The sequence below is a fragment of the Zophobas morio genome, unplaced genomic scaffold, assembly GCF_036711695.1.
Source record: "Zophobas morio isolate AGI-343-1 ecotype UQ-CSIRO unplaced genomic scaffold, CSIRO_AGI_Zmor_V1 ptg000022l, whole genome shotgun sequence".
Classification (NCBI taxonomy): domain Eukaryota; kingdom Metazoa; phylum Arthropoda; class Insecta; order Coleoptera; family Tenebrionidae; genus Zophobas; species Zophobas morio.
The window spans coordinates 8,255,812-8,278,445 of NW_026972127.1; the positions used below are offsets into that span (position 1 = coordinate 8,255,812).

The following is a 22,634-nucleotide window of genomic DNA, read 5'->3' on the forward strand; positions in this document are numbered from 1 at the left end:
CACGCTATATTTTTAGAATCAGCACGTCGGGAACTACATCCCTGAAATTTTTGGATACATTTTCCAAAAACAAAATTTTCTAATTATGTACGCAAATTTGGACCCATTTTTGACCCTTTTCGAAATTTAACCAAATACATTTACTTGTAGATTTCTGGACGCAGAAGTCCCTTCCGCCCTCGTTTCTTTGATAACTCCAACCGTTCCAGAATCTCTGTCACTTGTCTCTCTATCGTCTGTCTATTTGTCCTCTGTATCGAATTTTATTAGACAGATAATCTCCGGAACAACCGGATCAATTACTGTCAAATTTTGTATGTATGTTGTGAACATCATATAGGTAGGGAAAAGTCGAACCAAAATCAATCCCACCAAGAATTTAATATCGTCACCCAAATTTTTGTTTGGTATTTGTGATCTAAAAAATCAAAATTAGGAAATAACATTTTTACATTTAATTTGGGATCTACAAAACCGAATGCTTTGAAATCTTGCAGATGCTTTAAGGTTATAAAGAGCATAATAAATTTTTAGTCAAAATATATTTGGTTATCCCCTCGAAAAACTTGATGACGTCAGCTCAAAAGTTTGCCGAATAAATCTTATCTAAAATGTACAAAATATGCTAAGTCTGTACTTGTAATTTATCATTCCATTCATATTTTTTGGACTTGCATATACAGGGTGACTCAAAAAAAATTATCATTATATTTCAGGAGCGAGGGAAGTTCTGTCGAAACAATTTTCGACCAATTTTTACTCTAGGCATCCATATTTTTCCAAAAAAAAAAAACAAATTATACATATAATAACATATTTTATATCTACCATTATAAACCAAACATAACTTCATGCAATGATGAGCCTGTCGGATTAATAACACGAAATACGTGAATTTCGCAGGTTCGATTTCCTCATTGGCCACTTTTTTTCTTACACTGTGATTGGTATTACTTATATTTTTACTTCCTGAGCGTAAGCTAAAAAAGTATATATTAATGCTAGGGTCCATCCAACGAACTTTCATGTTTTCTGTACATGTCATGACCCCTACAATATGAAACAATAGGTCTCCCATTTCTGTCTGTCTGTCTGTCTGTCTGTCTGTCTGTCTGTCTATCTGTCTGCTATCTGTGTGCCGTCTCTATCAATTAGTATTAAACAGGTGATCTGAAATTACTGGACCGATTGTTATCAAATTTTATATGTAATTTAAAAATATAGTGTAGAACGCTAACTGAAGTTGTCTATTCATCTCCACCAACAATTAAATGACATAAATTAAGATTTTTCCATAGCAACTCCTATTTACATTTTATAAATAGCATTCGTGGTTTATGAATCCGCTTGATTTTTGTCACTATTATTTTACAAAAATTAGTGTGCAATATTTGTCACGAGTCTCACGTAGTAAAATTAAAAGTCAAAAATGTTAAGTATAAAAGAGTAGGTATGTGAATAAAACAAAATTAATCGTCTCAAATAAAGTAGAATACACAAGAGATCCAATTTTATTATTGGATTTATAGGAATAAATGATTCCTCTATTTAATTTTTATTTTTTTTATTTATTTTATTTTTTAAAAAAGCTTTATTTTCTAAGTTTTTAGGATCTAGTGTATGTTCATTATTGACAATATTTTCATGAAGAACATAGAAATTGGAAAAACAGCTATTGTGACTCAACGTTCACAGAAATAATGTCTATTTAATTTTTGGACGATATGAAACTTTAGCCACTAAAATATACAACTAATTTTATTATTTAAAAAATATAAAACATTATTAAGCTTATGGGCAAAATTTTAATGAATTAACTTACACTGCAACAAACATAAATAACAATTTTACAACAATTTTTTGACAAGATGTCATCAACCTTTTGGAGGGGATGAATTTTAAATTAATTTTAGTTAATAATGTTCGGTGATACCTAAAGTGATGTTAATATATTACCAAAGCTTCGAAAACGTGTATTGTAAAATCTATAACAAAAAAATTTTGTTGTGTGCAACCATAAAGAGGCGAAAAACAAATATTAAGGTTTTCTTATTCTATTGATAAACTGCGAGGGACCAAAAATATCAAAATTAGAAATTTTCCAAAATAATCTTACTGCAATAATTCCCACTTTGTTTTCTGTTAATGTTGTTTTTTAAACTGAAAAAAAAACAGAATAATTTACTAATTTGTTGCCTTTAATAAACATATAAATAAATAAACCGATTTAACAATAGCGAAGCATCAAAAAAATAACCTATACACAAGGTGAAAATACAGTGTTTTGAACACTCAAATTAATAAGTTGTTACTTTTTCATGTTTATATTTTAACAAAAAAAACCTTGATACGAGTAGTTCATATTTTATAAATATAAACAGTGATTTATTAGTTCGTGCCATTGAATGTAGTAATGTTTAACCTTAAATGAAATGTTATTAAAAGTGTGTTCCGCCCGTTTTTTTTGAGCATTTTGTAACAAAAATTAACTACTTTCGTATTTAATATCATCAGAAGCCCCCAAAAGTGAGAATCTACTTACTAAAGCCTTGATTTCAGAATGTTTGTCTTTGTTTTAATTTTTGACGCAGTTTTCCATAATAATTTCAGTACCCCCGAAAAATATGCACATAACTTATCTCCCACACTGCTGATTGCAGTTATTTAGGCATTCAACGGAACACGTCTTCGACCAAAATTAATCATCCTCTATGCAAGATTTCAGTCCTCCTAGAACAATAAATCAGAATTTGTAATTTAGATCGGTCTAAAATTAAACGAGTGGTGGCAAGCCGTAGGGCATGTAATAATTACTGCAGGTGAAGGCGTTTGCGGAAAGCCATCGTGGCCTAAATGCTATCTTTGCATCTCCGAACGTGCGTCGGACGTTTCGCTGCAGATAGCTTTCTAATCGTCTGCAGCGTTTTTTGCTAAAATGTCGAATTGAGACAATTACATGAATCAATGGCGAAATTATCAGTCGGCGAACATCCGAAGTAGAAGCGGAAATGCATTCTATGGCGGTGTAGCACGAACAAAAAGTGCAACATACTGACATATATTTGCTTTTACTCAGTAGCTGTCTACTGCTAAAGTGCTCTTGTCTGTCTTCCTAGAAGCCATTGACTTACTTTATGCAACTTTGATGTTTGATGATCTTGCGGATCGACCATCCATCAAAATGTACGCTTGCATGGATCTGCAGCGGTTGCGGGTGAAAGCAGTTTTTCTGGTGTTGAACGAGTGGAGGATTTTTTATTGTAGAGGTTGTTCCAGTTGGGAACAGGACCTTTTGTTCGGTAAAGAAGCGATTATTTTCGAGCGTTTTTAACAAATAAATTTTATTTTAAAATCATGGCGAAAAAAAATATTGTCGAAAGTGTTTTGGCTAGGAATGCTAGGACTGCTTCAGCTTTTTTTCTAGGACTGTCTAGAGTGAATATTAAACAAATTCTAGGTAATGGTGGTCGCTGAAAGAATACAATGAAGTAATTATTCATTTTAGCCTCCTGAAAAATGAATACCACTCCTACTTTTTGTATCTTATAGTATTTCCTACAACCGTTTAGAAAAACGTTTATTGTAGACGTGTCGCAATGCACCGCTTAAGAAAAACCTCAACTGCAGTCGGAGGAGAGTAAAATACAAGGTACTGCTTGCATAAAGTAGCCATTTCTCACTCGTCTAGCTGTGGTAAGGTTTTTTCTCGAGATAAATTCTCCATTAAGCTGTTTATAAGTTCCCTTTAAAAAGAAATATAAAAAAAACAGTATGCAAGTCCTTCTGTTGTAAAATAATTGACACAATTTTCAAAAAATGCTTAAAAATGTAGCACACTATAAAATATTAATATACCCGAGGTAACAGACTTTATTTTACTATAATTTTCAAAAATATTAAAAACAAGTTACACAAAATTCTGAAGTAAGTAGATAATGAAATAAATGTGTGAAGTTTATTTCTTTTTTATGATAACCCCTGTAATTAAAAAAATATATATGAGTATATGCTTAACTACATATCAAGTTGTCTACTCAAAGCAAACGAACTTAAATTATTTTTTAAACTATAGTCTCCGAAATACTACAAGGTTATATGGCTGTTGTAAAATTAGGGCACTGTGAAGACGACAATGGAGCAGTTAATAAGGCAAATCCTTAGTTATAAATTGTGTTTGTGTTGGTTTAATGTACCAAAAATGTTTAAGCGGATTACCCATCAGTAGTTATTAGCCGCACAAAAGGAATTATAACATCCCATTATTAAGTTTAGTGTGGCCATATAACCTTGTAGTATTTCGGACACTATACTGGAGCTTCTGAATATTATTTTAGGTAAGTAACTATTATTAATTAAAATGAGGTGAATCGTTCTTGATTTAATCAGTAAAAAACCGAATTCCACCAGCGCCACACGTCAATTGTGATAAAAAATGTGATGATAAAATTTGGATTTTTTGCGAAAATCTGTATTCCTAGGATAAAAAATTAAGGCGGATTTATAAACCACAAGCATAGTAGGAGTATGTAATTTTATTAAATTTAAATGGCGTTTACTAAGAAAAATGTAAGGGATGTCATCAAATTGTCGCCGGGAATGAGTGAACAAATTTTGGTTAGCGTTTTACTATTTACACGATATTTCATAATACACGTATAAAATTTGACAACAATCAAGCGGTAGTTTCAAAGATTATCTGAAACGTCGAGAAAACATGAAAGTTGTTAGTCGCCCTATTACAAATCTTTCCTAACTTGCCCTCGAAAAGTAAAAACAGAAACTGATAAAATTTAAATCATATTTTATTTCTCCGTTATTAACAGACTTACTGCTATGAAATTTTAAATACAAATTGTCCACAAGTTACTCAGTATTACACGGCGGCGGCTTTTTTTTAACAGTTTACCATGATCATTCTTTTTGAAGTTTCTGTGAAATTTTTCATCACGTATTTTTTAAATTCAATGTCACAATTATTTAGTTCGGAACGCGGTTTTTACCACTGTTCTTTTTATTGTTGAAAATGAAATACTATCATAAAGCAGCTTCGACACTAGGTTCTTTTTAGAAATCTCATTTCCGACAAAAGAAAAATCGACAACTAAATCTGCTCTCGCGTTATATACATATACAGGTTATATTTAAAATTTCATAACAGTAGGTTTGTTAATAACGGTGATATTACGAAAATATATTGAAAATCTAATGAGCCAAAAGTCAGAACTTCTCTTTACTAATGATTAAACTTCTCATTTTACATTTCATTTCATTTTTTGTTGGATTCTTTAAAATAATTTTGTTAGTTTTTCTCAGTTTTTTTTAATATGCCCATTTCCTAATAAGGTTTCTATATTTTTTGCCATCTTTATTTTGCCATATAATACTTATCTATACTTATATTATTATATTATATTATTATAAATATAAAGCTGAAGAGTTTGTTTGGTTGAATGCACTAATCTCAATAACTACTGGTTCGAATTCAAAAAATCTTTTTGTGTTGGATAGTCCATTTATCGAGGAAGGCCATAGATTATATAACATCACGTCATTTATTCTAAAAGAATCTAGTATAAAATTTTCGTGTCACAGTGTTTGTAACCAAACTCGTCCGAAACGACTTGACGTATTTTCATGAAATTTTTTGTGTATATTCGGTAGGTCTGAGAATAGATCGTAAACTATTTTTCATACCCCTAAGTGATAAGGGTGGCCCACCAATTTTTTTTTATTTTTTGGACAAAATTTTTTATTTTTATTTTTTTAAGATTTGGCATCAAGAAATACATATAACCCTAAATTTTCACCCTTCTACCACCAACCTCCATTTTTTAATAACGATATTAGTATCTTTACTTTCATCCACAGATGCGCAATAGGGTTGCAAGAATATAATCATTGTCATACGATAAATTTGTATGTATAATTTATATAATTTAATTTAATTATATTTATATGTATGTATTTTAATTTAATTTTTTATTTAACTACCAAAATATTCACTAGAAATGCCAAACCAACGTAACCTATAAAAATGTCTGCTTGGTACACTTTAGTTCAAATTTTTACTCAATGAAATTTTCAGTAAAACTTAGAAAAAAGGCACTGTATAAATAATACTATAAAGTCCACTTGATAAAAATTAAGGTTGGTTGCAATGTCCTGCTCGGGTTTTTTGTTCGGTAGGGTTGACAGACAACAACGAGATCTGAAATTTTATTGACAACTGACAAGCGCACAAGCAAAAATCATTGAAAGATTCATTTCTGAATTCAAAGTGGATAATTTTACCAAAAAACAAAGTAGAACTCTGACGTCAAATAAACACGGTTATTTTTTGATATTTACAACGTTACAACATCTTATACCCAGTAATATTCCGTAATTTACACTAGGGAGGAGACAGATAGAAATGACCTGGACTTTATAAACAACAATTTATGAAAACAAAACCAATGAAATGAGAAAACTGTGGTGTGAACTTTTAAAACTTCAACTACCTAATAATTTCGCTCTATGTTTGTGTTGACAGATTAATATGATATTTATAGAGCAGAATTACCAACTGAGGTTTCAGGGTAAGACTAATTCAATTTGTTTTTTAGATTCCTGAGAACATGTACTTTTGAAATATTTCTAGATGTTTTGGTTACAGTTTATCTAAAAAGAGTGAAATACAGCATCAATATTTTTTTAATAAACCATTTGAAGACAGCTGTCAAAATTGCGATAGTAAGTGGTAGAGAAATTATAATTAGATTCCTAGAGAAAACAGAAATGACATTATTACCTGTTACAAAAACATAATGTTCACTAAAACAAAAGAAAGTCGCTATAATACAGACAAACTAATAATTTTTTTCCTTTGACATTTTGATATTTCACAGCCTAGAGAATACGAAAACGTAGTTACTTAACTTAAATTTTAACTGTTTCTTGTCACTGTCGTGAAGATGGTAAAACACTATCCTGTGCCTGTAAAACTTAAAATTAAAAATGTTTTTAATGATCTTTTCTAGACAATTTAAAACGACATTTCTAAAAGTACTACATAAAATTATTAAATATGTCCCCTGGAATAATAATACTTAGCGTGATTTTCAATTTACTTACCGTACACAACGTCTTCAAATAGTGAATGTATCGACCGTTTTATTTTATCGATTATCTCATAAACGGCTTTTTTAATTTCCTTTAAATTCTTCGAAACGCTATCTACAGTTACCTTGAACGTGCCAAAATAAAAAAATCTATCAAGAAGTTGATGAGATCATTTCAAAAATGATTAAATAAATGTTTATAGACAGATTACTTTGAGATATAACATTGTTCCACTTTAGCAATATGTTTTTTATTTTTGAAAATTACTTATACAGATTGTCAAAAAAATACTGGATGAAACGAATATATAAAAGTTAGCAACTTTTCGTTTGTTGTCAGCGGTCAGGGAAGTCTGTGTAAATATTTTAACTTATTTTTGAACAGTGTCAAGGGCACTATTTGCGACACCCAGTATATTTATTTATTTTACACTGTTAGTGGAATCTGAATTTGAACAATCGTGGACCTGTAACAAATTTCAACCACAACCACAGTTCGACTGTAGGTCTGTTTGATAATATATGCAACCAAATATACGCACTATTAGTTTTAATAATATACCGACTGAGGTAAAAATATTCATAATAAAAACTAAAGCTTAGCCAACAGGACAGTTTAAAATTTAGATTTTCATACGTTCTATTTTAAAAATTGATTTTTCTCTAAACGTTGATAATTCTGTCACAGTCAGTAACATTTCGATCAACGGGTGGTAGTACTGATGATTTAAATTTTGTTGTCATGTGTTATTGTCCCGCCAAAGATATATCAATTAGTGCAGTTTTAACACGATTTATGGCGTAATTTACAATTTTGCATGTTTTAATATTATAAATAGGGGCCAGTGCATACTTAAGTGTACAAGTTGCTGTGTAAAATGTCTTCGACAGTGTCTGTTTCTAAAGTAAGTTCTAAACATAACCTCACACGTCTAAGTGCGATTTTTTCAATTTACGTTTATATTTACACTATTTTGCAATATAAACTCACAAATTAAAGTTCAGCTTGTAAAATTATGTGCACGCCTTTTAGGGTGTATTCGTTTTTAAAAATGGGGCAAAAGCAGCCTCAAAATCCGCACGAAAAAAGAAAAAAGCGACCGAAAGCCTCTTCTGTGATAGTTTATGGTACAAAACGTATAAAACATTATGGAACTCCGTTGAAACAAAAATTCAAGTAACTGTGTTTGTGTTGTAACCTCAAATAACTCATACTTGTCATTTTAGGAATTAAATAACGATATGTTTTCAAGTGTCCTGAGTAACTTAGTTGATTGTATTAAAAATAGTTATGCAAACCCGGTATCAGAAATTCCTGCTGTTGCTTTGCTCACTGGCATCAACATGCCGGATCATTCAGCTCAGTTTAAAACCTTAAAGCAAGAAATAAAGAGAACCATAACACCACATTTGTGTACATTGAGTGGAGAAGATTGCCACAATTTAAAATATCTAGTGGAAACTATGATCCACCAACTAGTTAAAAATGAAGATGTGATGGATGAAGAGGTAATCTGTGTGTTTGTATGTTTATATTTGTGCAATAATTGAACGTTTAAAGGACGAATCTGACTCAGACACTCCACGAATTAAAAAGTCTCAGTGCAACTTTTCTTTACTACAGTATTGGTATGAAGAACTGTACTTAAATAAATCACAGAAACTTTCACCCAGCAAGAAAATAATCGTTGTGATAATTCCACACTTTGAGAACTTTTCCCCTAAAGTGCTTCAGGATTTTATTTTAATCGCTAGTTCGTACATTAATATTTTACCATTCGTGTTTGTGTTCGGCGTAGCGACGTCGCTTTCGGTTGTTCATCGTTCCTTACCCTATCACGTTTCCTCAAAAATTAATATCCAAGTCTTCCATTCCTTTCCTTCCACAGTGTACTTGAATAACGTTCTCGAAAATATTCTATTTTCAAGAGACTGCCCGTTTCATTTAGGTGGAAAAGTATTTAATCTCTTTCGTGATATATTTTTGTTTTATGATTTGTCTGTCAGCGGTTTTATCCAGAATTTTAAGGTAATAAAATTGGTTTGTTACATTCTTGTGATTATTTTTTGTTTTTTTAGTACGCGATGCTCGAACACTTTAGTTACGGTAACGCAATGGCGCTATGCCAGAAAAAACACGTTAAACAAATTATTGAAGACTTTACTCACGACGATCTCGAAAATGTGCGTCAAATCATGTCTTTCAGAAAACTAGTCGAAAGCGAAGAACCAGAGAATAGAATTCGCCTTTTAACTGATGATACGTATTTTAAAAATGTTCTAAGGAGAGAAATTAAAAAAATTATGTCGTATTTGCCGAATTTGCATTTGTTTTTAAGGTGTCTACACGTGTTAGTGCACGACTTACCAAAAGCACCATTAGGAAAACAGGTTTTATTTTGAGAAAATATATACTAGGATTCTTATGTTGTTTTTGAAGGTGCGCGAACTGTATGCTGTCGCAGTGTCAAAAAACATCACCACGACTCAGGAATATAAAGAATGTTTCCAGTTATTATCATTTCAATCAAAGGAGGAGTTAACTAAGAAGATTGTAAGGGTTAAGGAGCTCATTGTGAATAATTTTGAACAATCTCATTTGGATTATGAAGTAGAGGGTATTTTAGTCAATGAATTTGATAAGTTTATGACGCAGCTAGATAATTTGGAACTGGTGGAAGATAAGAAGGAAGAAGTGACGCAGAAAGACTCTTTGCTTGAGTTAATGAATAGATTAGATCTTAAGGAGGTAACTTTCGTGTGAATTTTGTAATACCAAATCATTGTTATTCGTTTTAGAAATTAAAACAAATGTCACAAAATAAACCACTGAATAAATATGAAAAAATTCGTCATAATTTACTAAATTTTCTGTCAAGCCAGTTTGAGGTGTATTTAGTACCACCGAGCAATTTCTATTTTCATGAAATTTTCTTTTTTAATGATATGTCAATTCAGAGTCATATTATAGGAACTCACAGAACAGCGATCCACACAGCTTTAAATGATCCACATTTTTATCTGCAGGTACCATATTTTTCAGTTTAATTGTATTTTGTTTTTGTATGTAGATAATGTTCTATGTTCTTTTCAGTGTCCTTGCTGCAGTATACCCAATGACTCAGTGATATTACCTTCCATGCCAGATATATGTATAGTGTACAAACTACACCTTGAATGTGGAAAAATGATCAATTTGTATGATTGGTTACAGTCATTCCTAAGTATTGTGGATCCACAGGAGCTTGATGATGATTCCAAGCCGACAGTAGATCCGGAATTACAGTATCCTTTTATTTAAATTTGTGTTACAAAATAATATCCTTCTATACTTCTAAATGTACAACAAACACAAGTTAGTTAAAAACTGCTTAAGCAAAATTATCACCAGCTTGATAAATAGTTAATTTAAAATTGATTTATTTAAATTGATCAAAATTTCTCTGCTCATCCCTACCAAAATTTTGATGACGTCACATTCAATGTTTGGGAACTTTTGTTTAAATTGTTAAAATAAAATCCACCCATATTTTTTATTTTAATACATAGGCGTTATTACAAAAAAAAAAAACACTTCGTTTATAATTTATCTAAGTAACTTTAATTGATTCATTGTGTTTCTGGTATGAGGGAAGTTCTATTTAATAACTTTGGTCCAATTTTTTGGCACTACAAATACGAAAGATTACAATTTTTCTATGTGGTGTAGTTTTATTTTTCGTAAAATTTCAGTTATCTTGTATGTATACGCCATCTACGAAAATAGTGGTCTTACGAGTTTGACTCCTCCGTAACGAATAATGCAGCTTATTAAATGCAAATTTATGTCACTCCTCCAAAGCTTCTAAATAGAACTGGCTTATCTGTTTAGATGTACGAGGTAAGCGCCAAATATTCTCGGCCTAACAAAGAAAGAGACCTGATGGAAAAAAATTAAATATTTATATTTCAACATAATCTCTGTTAACTTCAATACATTCAAAACTACGTCCAACTAACAGCTCTATGCGTTTAAAAAAATTATTTGAATCTTTATCACTAAAATGATGTAGTACTGCCGTTTGCACCTCTTTATCCGTCCAAAACGTTTTCCTTGCAAGTCGTTTTTTAACTTAGAGAACAGTTAATAATCGTTCGAAGCTAAGTCAGTACTGTAGGGTGGGTGATCAAGTTACTCGAAGTCACAGGCCCCTATAGCAGCTTGAGAAAGACATGCGGTATGAACGGGCGCATTTTCATGAAGCAATCGAACGCCTCTTGTTAATTTTCTCGGCCTTTTTTCCCAAATACGTTCTCCTAATTTATGCAGTAAGTAAGCATAATATGTAGCGTTGACAGTGGTATTTCATCCTTTAAAATTAATCAACAACATTCCTTTACAGTCCCAAAAAATTGTGGCCATGATTTTTTTGGAAGATTGGTTCGTCTTCAAGGGTTTCTTACCCCATGCGAAATAACTGTGATCATTTTTTTTAGTAAAATGTGAAGGACAAGCTTCAGCAAACACAAAAACCATCCTGTCCTTAATACCCTTTAGAGCAATTCCATCTTTTGATAAGAATTTGATTGCCGTTCGATTTTCAATTTTTAACAGGCATGATGAGTCCATAATTTTTCAAATATTACTCCTCAAATGTATCAAAACTAATGGGCAGTGGGGCTTGAAATTTTACACACATACTGCGGGGACCCTCTAGTCTTTTATGAGTTGTACAAATTTCCCGACGAGCAATCGCAAATATATCAGGCCGAGAATATTTGGCGCTTACCTCGTAGTTCAAATACTCGAGGGGTTTGGAAAAGCCAGTCATAAAACCACTGTTTTAGTGGATGGCCTATACTTAAAAAGTTGTATATAAACCTTAACACAAAATTAGAGCCCGATTTACGCAAGCGGTAGCAGAGCTAGAATATCTAGGTTTTATTAAAAGTTCAAAAAGGAAGACTGACCATGTGACTAGACTTACTTGGGGCGGTTGAAGCATATTTTATTAAATAAAGATCTGAACTATAAATCTTTTTCTATTTGAAATAACCATATCTAGTAATTCCTTAGTTTATTCCAGTTGCGTTGTTATTTCTCTGCTGCTGCAGAGTTCTAACAGCACCAAAAATACCGGGTATCTATTAATAATTGAAGCAAATTTTTGGGTTGACAACTCTGAATTAAGAAAGTAAGAAAAAAAATGACATATCCTCTAGAAAAGAGAGGGTGGGTGGGCGGGGCTAGTACCTAGTAGGATGTGACTGATTTCGGCAAATGATACCTTCTGAAAAAATAGAGGGCGGGTGGGCGGGGCTAGTGCTTCCAAAAATAAGACTAAACAATATTAAGAGTATTCATTAGAATGAAGATAGGGTGGGTGGGCGGGGCTACTGCTTGTTCATAAGACTAGAAAAAAGCTGAACTCCGCCCCACTCACCTTTCTCCATTTTACTGACTTATTTTGTTTCCTGTAAAATGAGAATTGAATTCTGTTTTGACAAGAGATAGAATCTAAGGTTGGGTTGAGTTTGTTCTGGTGAATGGAGGAATAAAATTCAATATATGTATAAATGTGTTATCAGAAGTGGATCAAGGGTCAAACATTGGTCCTATATCATTTTCCCTTTTTATTAACGATGTGAAAGATAAGCTTAACAGTAATTTTCTGCTCAAACTCCAATCGTCTTTAAAAAAGACCAATTTTAGCGAATGATATAATTCCTTTTAATTTATCCGAAAATAAAACACCAAGGTACCTAAAATTAACTGCGCACCTTTTAAATGTAGGGTTTTAATACTTTGACAATTTTTGATATGTCAAACATTTTTAAATGCTTACTGGATTTTTTCTGATTTGTACCTTGGCTTTATATGTATCAGGCAAACATTGTTGTCAAATGGAATTTTATCAAATTACTACAAAAACAACATAACCATATTTTGGTGCATTGTAACTGAAATGGTAATTAAGCATGGTTATGGGGTAGAGAAATATTAACTAAAAGTTTTATTACTAGTTATTGTGCTAATGACTGTCTTGTTTAGTTATTATTAAACGTAGCAAAAGACACAATTTTAAAATAATTATGTCAAATATTAAAATCATGCGAGAAGGATTTTTTTCCAATTTTTGACACTCGCCAGTTGATTGTTAAGAGCGTAGCTGAGAGTTAATCTGCCATTGTCCAAACACCCGGTATTAAAAAAAAAAAAAAATGTAGCCCCGCCCATGATTTTTTTTATTCATCCTGAGCCAAGAGGGTGGAGCTGAAAATCCTTATTTTTTTACAAGGACTTAACATGTAAAAATATGTTTTTAATTATCGTGTTGTTCAAGAATACTATGTATATTAAGTAAAAAATAAAGCCAAAGACTAAGCCCCACCCTGCCATGTTGAACTTAATCGTGATGAATTTTTAATTCGTTGCCAGACCGAGGGGCGGACTGTAATTGCAAAATCCATATTTCCCTACAAAAACTACTATTTTAAACATATTTTAAATTCTTGTTATGAAAAGATAACTAACTATATTTAAAATAAGGCAAAATATATGCCCCGCCCACCCGCCCTATCTCAATTGTGATAATTTTTTTTATTCATCGTGAGTCAAGGGGGTGGAGCTTAAAATCCTTATTTCTCTACATGAAATTATCATGTAAAAACATGTTTTTAATTATCATGTTATTCAAAAAATACTTTGTATATTGAGTAAAAAATAAAGCCAAAGATTAAGCCCCATCCTTCCATGTCGAACTTAATCCTGATGAATTTTTAATTCGTATTTCCCTGCAAAAATTTACTATTTTAAACATGTTTTAATTTCATCTAATTATATTAAAAAAAAGGCAAAATGTATGCCCCGCCCACCCGCCCTGTCTCAATTGTGATGATTTTTTTTATTCATCACAAGGGGGTGGAGCTTAAAATCTTTATTTATTTTAAGTTCTTGTTATGAAGAGATAACTAAGAATAATAAAAAAAGGAAATATATAACTTTAACTTTGCTTACAGAGTCTTTCATAAGCAAGCAATAGCCCCGCCGACCCACCCCCTCTTCATTCCAGTGATTACTCTTAATATTATTCAGTCATTTACTAAAATCAGTCTTAACATAAGAAATACTAGTCCCGCCCATCTGCCCTCTGTTTTCTTAGAGGGTATGTTATCTGCAAAATCAGTCTTATCATGGCAAATACTAGCCCCGCCCACCCACCCTCAATTTTCTTGGAAGGTATGTCATTGGCCAAAATCAGTGTTATCGTAGCAGGTACTAGCCCCGCTCACCCGCGCTGTTATTCTATAACGATTTTATTTCTGATCAGTATGAGATCAACCTTTCATTCGGACTAAATAAAATGAATCACTGAAATAAAGGCGGTGTGGATGGGCGGGGTTAGTACGTTCTTTTGTAGAGTGAAAATGGGAATTAATAAAATGTCGATTGTAAAGAAAGGGGTAAACGCAATTTTTTATATTATTTACTATTTGCGATATTTCTTATTTCAGAAGAAAAAAAAAAATGGCAGAACGGGTGGGTGGGCGGGGCTAAGTTTAAATTTTTCTAACATTCTTTTATAAGCAAATAATAACCCCTTCCACCCACCCCCTCTTCATTCAGTGATTGCTCTTAAAATTGTTCAGTCATTTACTTCAATTCAAAAAACTAATTTAATTTAAATTTCAAAATTTTGAAAATTCAAACTGTTGTCAGATTTTGCTAAAAATCTACAAAAAATTATCGGATATCGGTTGTATTGAAGAGTTGATTCAAAAATATATTGCTGGTCCCAAATCAAGATTTTTAAAATTTTCGGTTTCAAAATTAAGATTTTCAAATATCCCAAAATGGCCATATTTCATTTTGGTGTAGTTTTCGAACAAACGTTGGCGGAATTTTGGAAATCTGCAAATCGGAATCAACGAAAAAATGGTTTTAGGCGTAGCAAAAGTTAAAAATTTGAAAATTTGAGCTTTTGGCAAAGTTTCGTAGAAAACCAGAAAAAGTTCTGGTATATAAGTAGATATCGATGAGCAGATTTGAAAAATATAACTTGCTGTTAGTCCTAGACCAAGATTTTTGAAATTTTCAGTTTCAAAATAAAAGTTTAAAATTCGAAAATTTTCCGTATTTCATTTTGATGATTCTGGAAATGTGGTTGAAGTTTTTCAACAAACGTTGCCAAAAATGCAAATTGAGATCAACGAAAAAAGGCTTTGAGTAATTTTCGAAGGTGCTTGGAAAAGGCTAATCGTAATTTTTTGTTATACTATTTGGTATAAGATTTATTTCGTATTTCAGAAGAAACAAATGAGAGAACGGGTGGGTGGGCGGGGCTAAGTTTAACTTTTTCTAACAGTCTTTTATAAGCAAGCAATAGCCCCGCCCACCCACCCCCTCTTCATTCCAGTGATTACCCTTAATATTGTTCAGTTATTTACTTTAATTAAAAAAAATAATAATTTAAATTTCAAAATTTTGAAAATTAAAATTTTTGACAAACTTTTAATGATGAACTTAGTTACAGTTTATGTACAGTTTAGTATTACCCGATTTTTTGTTCTTGGTATAGGTAACTTTGAACATAGAAACGTTCGGATATAAAAGCAGTCTCTCTATTGGTTAACTTAATCGCCTTTCAGTTCTCACACGGTTAAAGCCTGGACAATTCTTTTTGGGAATTACGGCACAGTTCGGGACAGGGAACATGTCATTCACGGGAATGGCGCGAATTCTGGGACACCTGTATATATAAACGATAAAAAAAACCTTGTTGCACTCATAACGAGTGTTCAGTTGAAAAAAGTTATCAAGTTGGCGTTGCTTTTTTGAAAACGTAGCGAAAAACGCATACGTTTATTAATCCACACCGTTGTGAATAACTGACATTTTCGCCTTGTTAGCTGCCATCGATTAAATTTTAGGTTTATTGTATTTAAACATATTTGGCAATGTTTACTAATAATTAAGACCCACTGAATGACTTTTTCACCACATATATTATTTGAGTTTTTTTTATATACCTACAGTTTAAACTTTTTTTGTGCAAAGAACACCCCATGGGACGAAATCTCGTCGTAATAAAAACATTTTTACAGATTCTAAGTATATACCGTATAATCAAAAGGTTTTAGGGTATGTGTTCGAAAGTTCAAGAATATACTGGTAATGACTTTGAAGGACCATATCAAACACAAACACTGTTTGATAAAAAATGTATTTATTTTGTACTAACGAGGCACTACCGATACCGACTGTTTTCGTTACGGTTCTGTTACAAGTATCAGAATAAAATTCAAAAATAGTTGTGGGGGGTGGTTTTCACCACCGTCGCGCTTGCGCATTACAAAGGTCTTAACAGTATGATTAATATACCTAGGCTTAATTTATTGCTTTCCAATAAACAAAAGCTTTCTATCTATAGTCTTTGCCATTTCTATTGAAACACCACCTGTTGATTTTGCTTAAAATTTAGCAATTGGTAACAGTTTTCGGTTTTTAATTAGAAAATTGTCTGAATATCAACGTTGCCAAATTTACGATCAACAAGTGGTGTTTCAATAGAAATGGCAAAGACTATAGTATGTCCGACGTGCGCTGACCACAACTTCCTTTTTCTGAAAACTTGGATTGTACTGGTGAGCCACTTAATTTGTGTTTACGGAAGATTCTAGAAACAAAATTTTGAGTCTAACTTGATCGATATATTTGTATAAAAGTCTTTTGCGTTGTCAAAATCTTGACGTTTAAATTAAAAATTTTGATAGACAGAGAGAAATAGGTGAAGAGCAGTGGCGGCTCGTGAAGTTTTCTTCAGAGGAGGCTCAAGTTTGAAAAGCACTACTTTTTATATCTTTCATTATCTGAATCATTTTTTTTTGTCATGCCCACGAAAAGAACACTCTTGCGTTGATAGATAAACTATTGCATCGATTAGTCTTTTCAAAATTGTCCTATTTTCACTAACTTTTTCGTTATAGTTCTCAATATCCCTCTTATGAGCGGAATCTAAAGTAGAAGAAAATATGTGTTTCTGTGATTTTTTACGCCTTTCTATAGATCGTGACAAATTTTATAAATTATTATAGCCTGGTTTATCCCAGATGGAAGATTTATCACTTGTGAATAATACACAATTCCAACAGTATAATTTGCTTCTTAAAACCGCAGCCGTTATCCATTTAGTTTTATTATAATTATTTTCATGAAATGCTCTGTCATTACCAGTACACGGAGTTCTATATCACCACTGCAATCCCCCAGTTGAAGTAAGGTGTGGTTTACGGCGAGTAGCGGGGACGCTTTGATCTGGTCCACAAGGTCGTAGCCAGTGCGTCGGTAGGAGTGTTTACAGCTAGTAAATAAACTACTTCTATATTACTATATTACTTCAAATAATAATACTCGATGCCCTTTTTAATTTTTCAACCACAGGACCACATATTCGTGATCTTGAAATGTTATATTATGTTGATATAGTCCAAAAGAAAAATATATTTGTAATCAAACTATCGACGTGACAGCACTGGATCTAGCGTATGAGTCATTACCATTAATAGAAGTGGTGATGTTGGTCTCTCCTTTTGTTTTATAGCTATCTTTTTATCACAATCAAAGCTACTAAATTCATTTTTCGCCACTCACCACTGAACAGGGAGCACACGAAACCACCTCAATGTTTTTCCTGTTTACACCCGATCGCGCCAATTAATAAGAAAGAGATAAAATTATCCGTACGACTTGATCTGAAAAGAGATGAACTAGCCGGAGGCTAGCGACCTGAAGCGGCAGCTCGATCAACGTTTTAGCCAATGCAGTACAGAATGACGGTGCATCAAGGTTACGGTCTCAATAGTAAAATGCATTCTCGGCGGAAGCTAGCCTTTACCGCTGAAGCCAAACGCGGAGTGGTGTGAATTATGATTGTAAGGGCGCAAATATAATTTTTTTCGACATTTAAACCTGATATATGATGAAAGTAAATTAAATCAAACAAAATATTCTGAAAAGTAACAAATGTCTACAAATTCTTTCATCGAAAAAATTAGAGGAAGCTCAGCTCCAAAAAACCAAGGAGGCTCAGCCTCCCCTGCCTCCTCTGAGGAACCGCCACTGGTGAAGAGTTTAAAAAGTACCGACATACGTTTTTGTGCGATCCCGCGTTGGTCCAAATAATCACAAAAAAGTCGTTTAATAGGCTATAAAATTAATTTTCAAAATAATGTTGGCATTACAGATATTTGAAACGTATTTAACCGTAACTGTCAAACTGAACTGAAACGCGTTTCATAGGTTGCTAGACGATTTTAATTCTATTATATGGTGTTTTACGTGTAATTTATTTTGTGGGCGATTTTGGAATACTGATAGGCGGTCGGAAATAAACACTTTTGAATCAGAAGACCTTCAAAAATGTTACTAAACTATGTAGATTTTTATATTACTGGCGGATGGTACGAACTTATTCAAAAAAAAGAAAATGGACAAATGACAGTGACATGAAAAACTTATTCCCTTTGCTTTTCATTGATCTACGAGAACCCGATTTTTTAATACTCGATTTTTGGTGCACTTACCCATTTATTGTTTCTTCAGCAACACTTTCTTTGAAGTGCTACAGTTGCCGCCAAAAAATTTCAGACGTCAATGTCATTCAGTCGTCAGATAGTGTAAAGCAACCTTTAGATGTTTAGGTATTTTTCGTGGTGTGAGTATACTCCCACCACGGTATTTTGAAAGTTGTGAAAGTTTGACATTCCAGCTGTCCGAAATAATGACAATAAAGCATAGACTACTTTAAAATTTTTGACATGACAGAAAAGTGATGTTTGAAATTTTTTGTCGGAAACTGTATATAGAGGAGCTGCGGTTTTGGGCATTGTACTTTGTTTTTAATAAGAGGAAATACGTAATAAATATTTGACATTAATTGAGTTTATTTTAATATCAAAATTTTTCTTCTACCTCGGTGTCTTGATTCGTTTTTGTTAGTAACTGTCAATTAAACTTCGTTTTAGTGATCGACCTGTAAACAGACACGATAGAGGCCAGAGGGTATCTCTCCGGAATTGATAATATTTACTTATTATCATTGTTTTTGCACAAATAATATTTAAGTAGATTAAAAATGGCGATGACGTAACTAAGGAAAAACAAACATGAAGACAAGTTGCTACCTGTAAAAACTTGAAATGAAAAGTGAGGTTAAGTTTTAGTTTTACTGTCGACGCAGCGAAGTGTGTGCTTGTCCACTTTATCCTGTAGGTACTTCATTAAAGGTAAGAAAGCCATAACTTTGAGAAACATACGTATTCATGGTCGTCTACTAACACCGTAAAACCACGTTTGTAAACTTACATTCATATATTTAGTTCTTCGTTGCAACAATAAAAATACAATATAAAAGTGTTAATAACACTTTACATAAATAACTATTTGTATTACTTTTATCCAACAGGAATAAGTGCTTTCATAACAAAAATATTTACAATATGCTTTGCTCTGATATAAATAGATATGTGATAAATAACTAACAAATTAATTTACTTTTTTCCAAAATATGGCGATGAGCTTGTAAACCATTACTAAGTAGTTACAATTACAATGTCCAACACATGATCATGAATTAATTATAAGCTAAATGACTTGTACATACTGAAACTGGGTTCTCGACTATTAAGTAGACAAAAAAGACGGATAAACTTCTTGAACACAACATTAATAGTGAGGAGTTGTTGGAGATGTCGCCGTCGCAGTCTGTTTGTTTATAACTCTTTCACCCTGTGCGAGTTGACCACTTTGTACCGCCCTGAGTTTGAAGTAAGCGTCCGCTGCGTACACGATCATTGCGCAGAACCCAAAAAACTGTAAGTAAGAATGAGCGATCATGAGGGTGATCATTGGAATGGAAGTCAAACATTTCACTCACTGCAGCAACTGCGAACGCTTCCACTCCCAAAGTAGCTGCAAGGCACGATGCGATCAAGTAGAGTACTGTCCACACGGCACAAAACCCAAACTCGATTTTTAGCCACGGAATTCGGTAGAATTTTTCTATGATGTGGAATAGGTAGAACAGGAGGAGAATGCCCGTGAACCAGAAGCCAGTCATCGAACAGAAAATGAAGTAGCTACCTCGGGAATGGTAGGAGAAGGCACTTACTTCTATGCATATGAAGCCCAGAAGATTTAGAATCTGAAACATATTAAATTTGTAATCGTTTATTAGTCAGAAGATGAATAATTTTATTCGTGAAAGAATGCGATGACAACATAAAATTGCGACACACTACCTAGGGACACAGATAAATAAAGTAACAGTTGTAGCAGTTTTAGTAAATTGATGTATATTTTCTTAAGGAATGTTGCAGTTGCGGTTAGAAACAGTGTCGTTTGTTACATGTGGTTTATTTTTCGTAACTTAGCCTTCGCTAGCTCAAAGCATACGATAATTAATTATGTATATACAAAGTCTTAACTCTGAATCAAATGTTTCCCCACTAAAAATTAATAAAATCTCGAAGTGTTCTTAAATTAGTGTAGCAGGTGATTTTTAAATTTTTACTCTAGTTACTATTTAAAATAAAAATATGAATTTGCATTTCCGTATGTGATATCTTTGTGTTTATTGTAGACCCATTCACAACGTTTACACTCGTAATCGGCGTATATATAGAACAGATGTGTCATTCGCAATTATAATTTGTGTACAATTTGATTAATTTTTGTAGATAGAAATATTGTGGATCAGAGTTAACTCTGTTGACTTATTAAAAAATATTTTGAATTTACGGATACTTTTATCGTCTTTATAGCCACTTTATGGTCTCATTGTACTCAAGCCTCAACTAATCAACAACAATTACCTATACATTTGAAATAATGAAAATGTTTCAAATTGCGATCAAAAGAAAGAAACGTAAATACAAAAAACATAAAATTAACAATAACAAAATTTTTATTGCGCTCATAAAATAGTTCATAATCTAAATCTGGTTTAGCAATATTTGCAGAAACATGTATCCTGGTTGATTTATAACAACTCTTAACAAAAATTTCACTGTGGTACCTGATAATTCTAAAATACAGTTGACTGTAGCAAATATTTAAAATTCCTGTTCTGCATTGAAATTTAGATAATCGCAACGATTTTCAAAGTCTAAATTAATTCCAGTGAAACTTGACACTCACGATCTGGGCAGCTTTGAGAATTCCAGGCAAGGTCCTTATGTAAATGGGGTCATATCTGACATTGGTCTGGACAGTTGTGTTTGAGGTAACAGTTGTGGTTGTGGTGTGCTGTCCCGGAAAACCTGGATCGGCCATCGCTAACTACCTGAAAATCACAGATTACATGTGTTTAAAATTATTGTTGACTAATAAATTCTGTGATGATGTCATTCATGCAGTAATATCCAAAGCTAGACCGTCTAAAATTAATCCCACAAATTAGGGTCAAATCTGTTTACAAATATCGACTTTGCTTAATATAACTCAATCTGAGATTCACCAGAAGTGCGTATTCACGCAATTCGTGAGAATTATGCTATGTTAATTTAATAAAACCCACCAGAAACATCGATTTTCCCACATGACCAGTCACACTGGTATTAAAGGCTAACGCACCCAGGTAAAAACTCTGTTTTTTCGTAGACACAAGTAACAGCGTATTACTTACCAAAAACTGGAGAGTAGAACCTTGAATAAAATTAAATTAGTCTGTTTTGACTTTTTTCACTATCAAAACACTACATCAATGGACTAGTATCACATCACCGCGTTCGCCTCTGCTTTGGTTTGGAGGCGTAACCGCCCAACAGCCTTGCGCAATGTAGGAATGATGGGTGGGTGTTGAAGAGAGATGGTACGAAAAAAGAAATGTCGGTTGATTTTGGCGCCAAGTCCAAGCTTGGTTGCAACGCCGCCTTGACTAACGACACCGACTGTCGTTCGCAGTCTTGCGTTATCAACTTGAGCTAATCGCGCTTGTTGGAGTTTCCGATTTGCGGTTTTGGGGGCGGTTAAGTTAAGTGGGTGTTTGTAAGCGGCACGTTTTGTAAATTAATGAATTTATTACACTTATTCGCTAGAGATATTCACTTACGTTCTAAAGTTTGTTCAAGTTTTGCTTATCTACCATATGATAATGTTTCATTGTCACAGCGAGATAAAATATAGGAAATGTGTGGATAAGATCGCAGGTATTACGCATATCTTATCTACCTCCCTTCTACAGTAGCTGCAACACTTTGGGTTTAACGTATATAATAACGAAGTCAATAGTAAATTCAAGAATTGATTTAATTTTGGCACGTGATATAGGTACGTTGAGTTTTTCGTTGATGGACGTCATTTATAACGTCAGCGATATTTTTTATTGTACATAAAAAAAAATGTAACTAGATCTAGAAATAATACACATTCGAAATGAAAATTATGAAAACTTGATTTAAAAGAAAGTAAAATGGATTTTTGCAAAACTGCTCGTTCGGATTGTTTGCCTATTGTGATGTCATTAATTTAAAGTTGATGGTACGAGGCGATGAATT

General features: G+C 32.8%; 2 protein-coding genes across 3 annotated transcripts; one reads left to right on the forward strand and one right to left on the reverse strand.

Moving 5' to 3' along the window:
* Window positions 1–7,833: 7,833 nt before the first annotated feature.
* LOC135133675 (origin recognition complex subunit 3) lies at window positions 7,834–12,115 on the forward strand. The gene is made up of 9 exons (XM_064062148.1): window positions 7,834–8,005; window positions 8,134–8,277; window positions 8,328–8,609; window positions 8,662–9,129; window positions 9,180–9,491; window positions 9,541–9,849; window positions 9,900–10,127; window positions 10,195–10,385; window positions 11,978–12,115. Exons 1-9 carry the CDS (start codon window positions 7,979–7,981, stop codon window positions 12,078–12,080), a joined length of 2,064 nt encoding a protein of 687 aa, XP_063918218.1. The 5' UTR covers window positions 7,834–7,978; the 3' UTR covers window positions 12,081–12,115.
* A 7,315-nt stretch (window positions 12,116–19,430) lies between these two features.
* LOC135133642 (CKLF-like MARVEL transmembrane domain-containing protein 4) lies at window positions 19,431–22,296 on the reverse strand. Of its 2 annotated transcripts, none has more exons than XM_064062097.1 (4): window positions 22,190–22,296; window positions 21,277–21,421; window positions 20,015–20,281; window positions 19,431–19,950 (listed from the first exon to the last, which is right to left on the reverse strand). In XM_064062097.1, exons 2-4 carry the CDS (start codon window positions 21,409–21,411, stop codon window positions 19,804–19,806), a joined length of 549 nt encoding a protein of 182 aa, XP_063918167.1. In that variant the 5' UTR covers window positions 21,412–21,421; window positions 22,190–22,296; the 3' UTR covers window positions 19,431–19,803. The 2 variants fall into 2 exon arrangements, with proteins under 2 accessions (XP_063918167.1, XP_063918166.1); XM_064062096.1 differs by lacking the exon at window positions 22,190–22,296 and adding an exon at window positions 21,764–22,181.
* Between the last annotated feature and the right edge of the window lie 338 nt (window positions 22,297–22,634).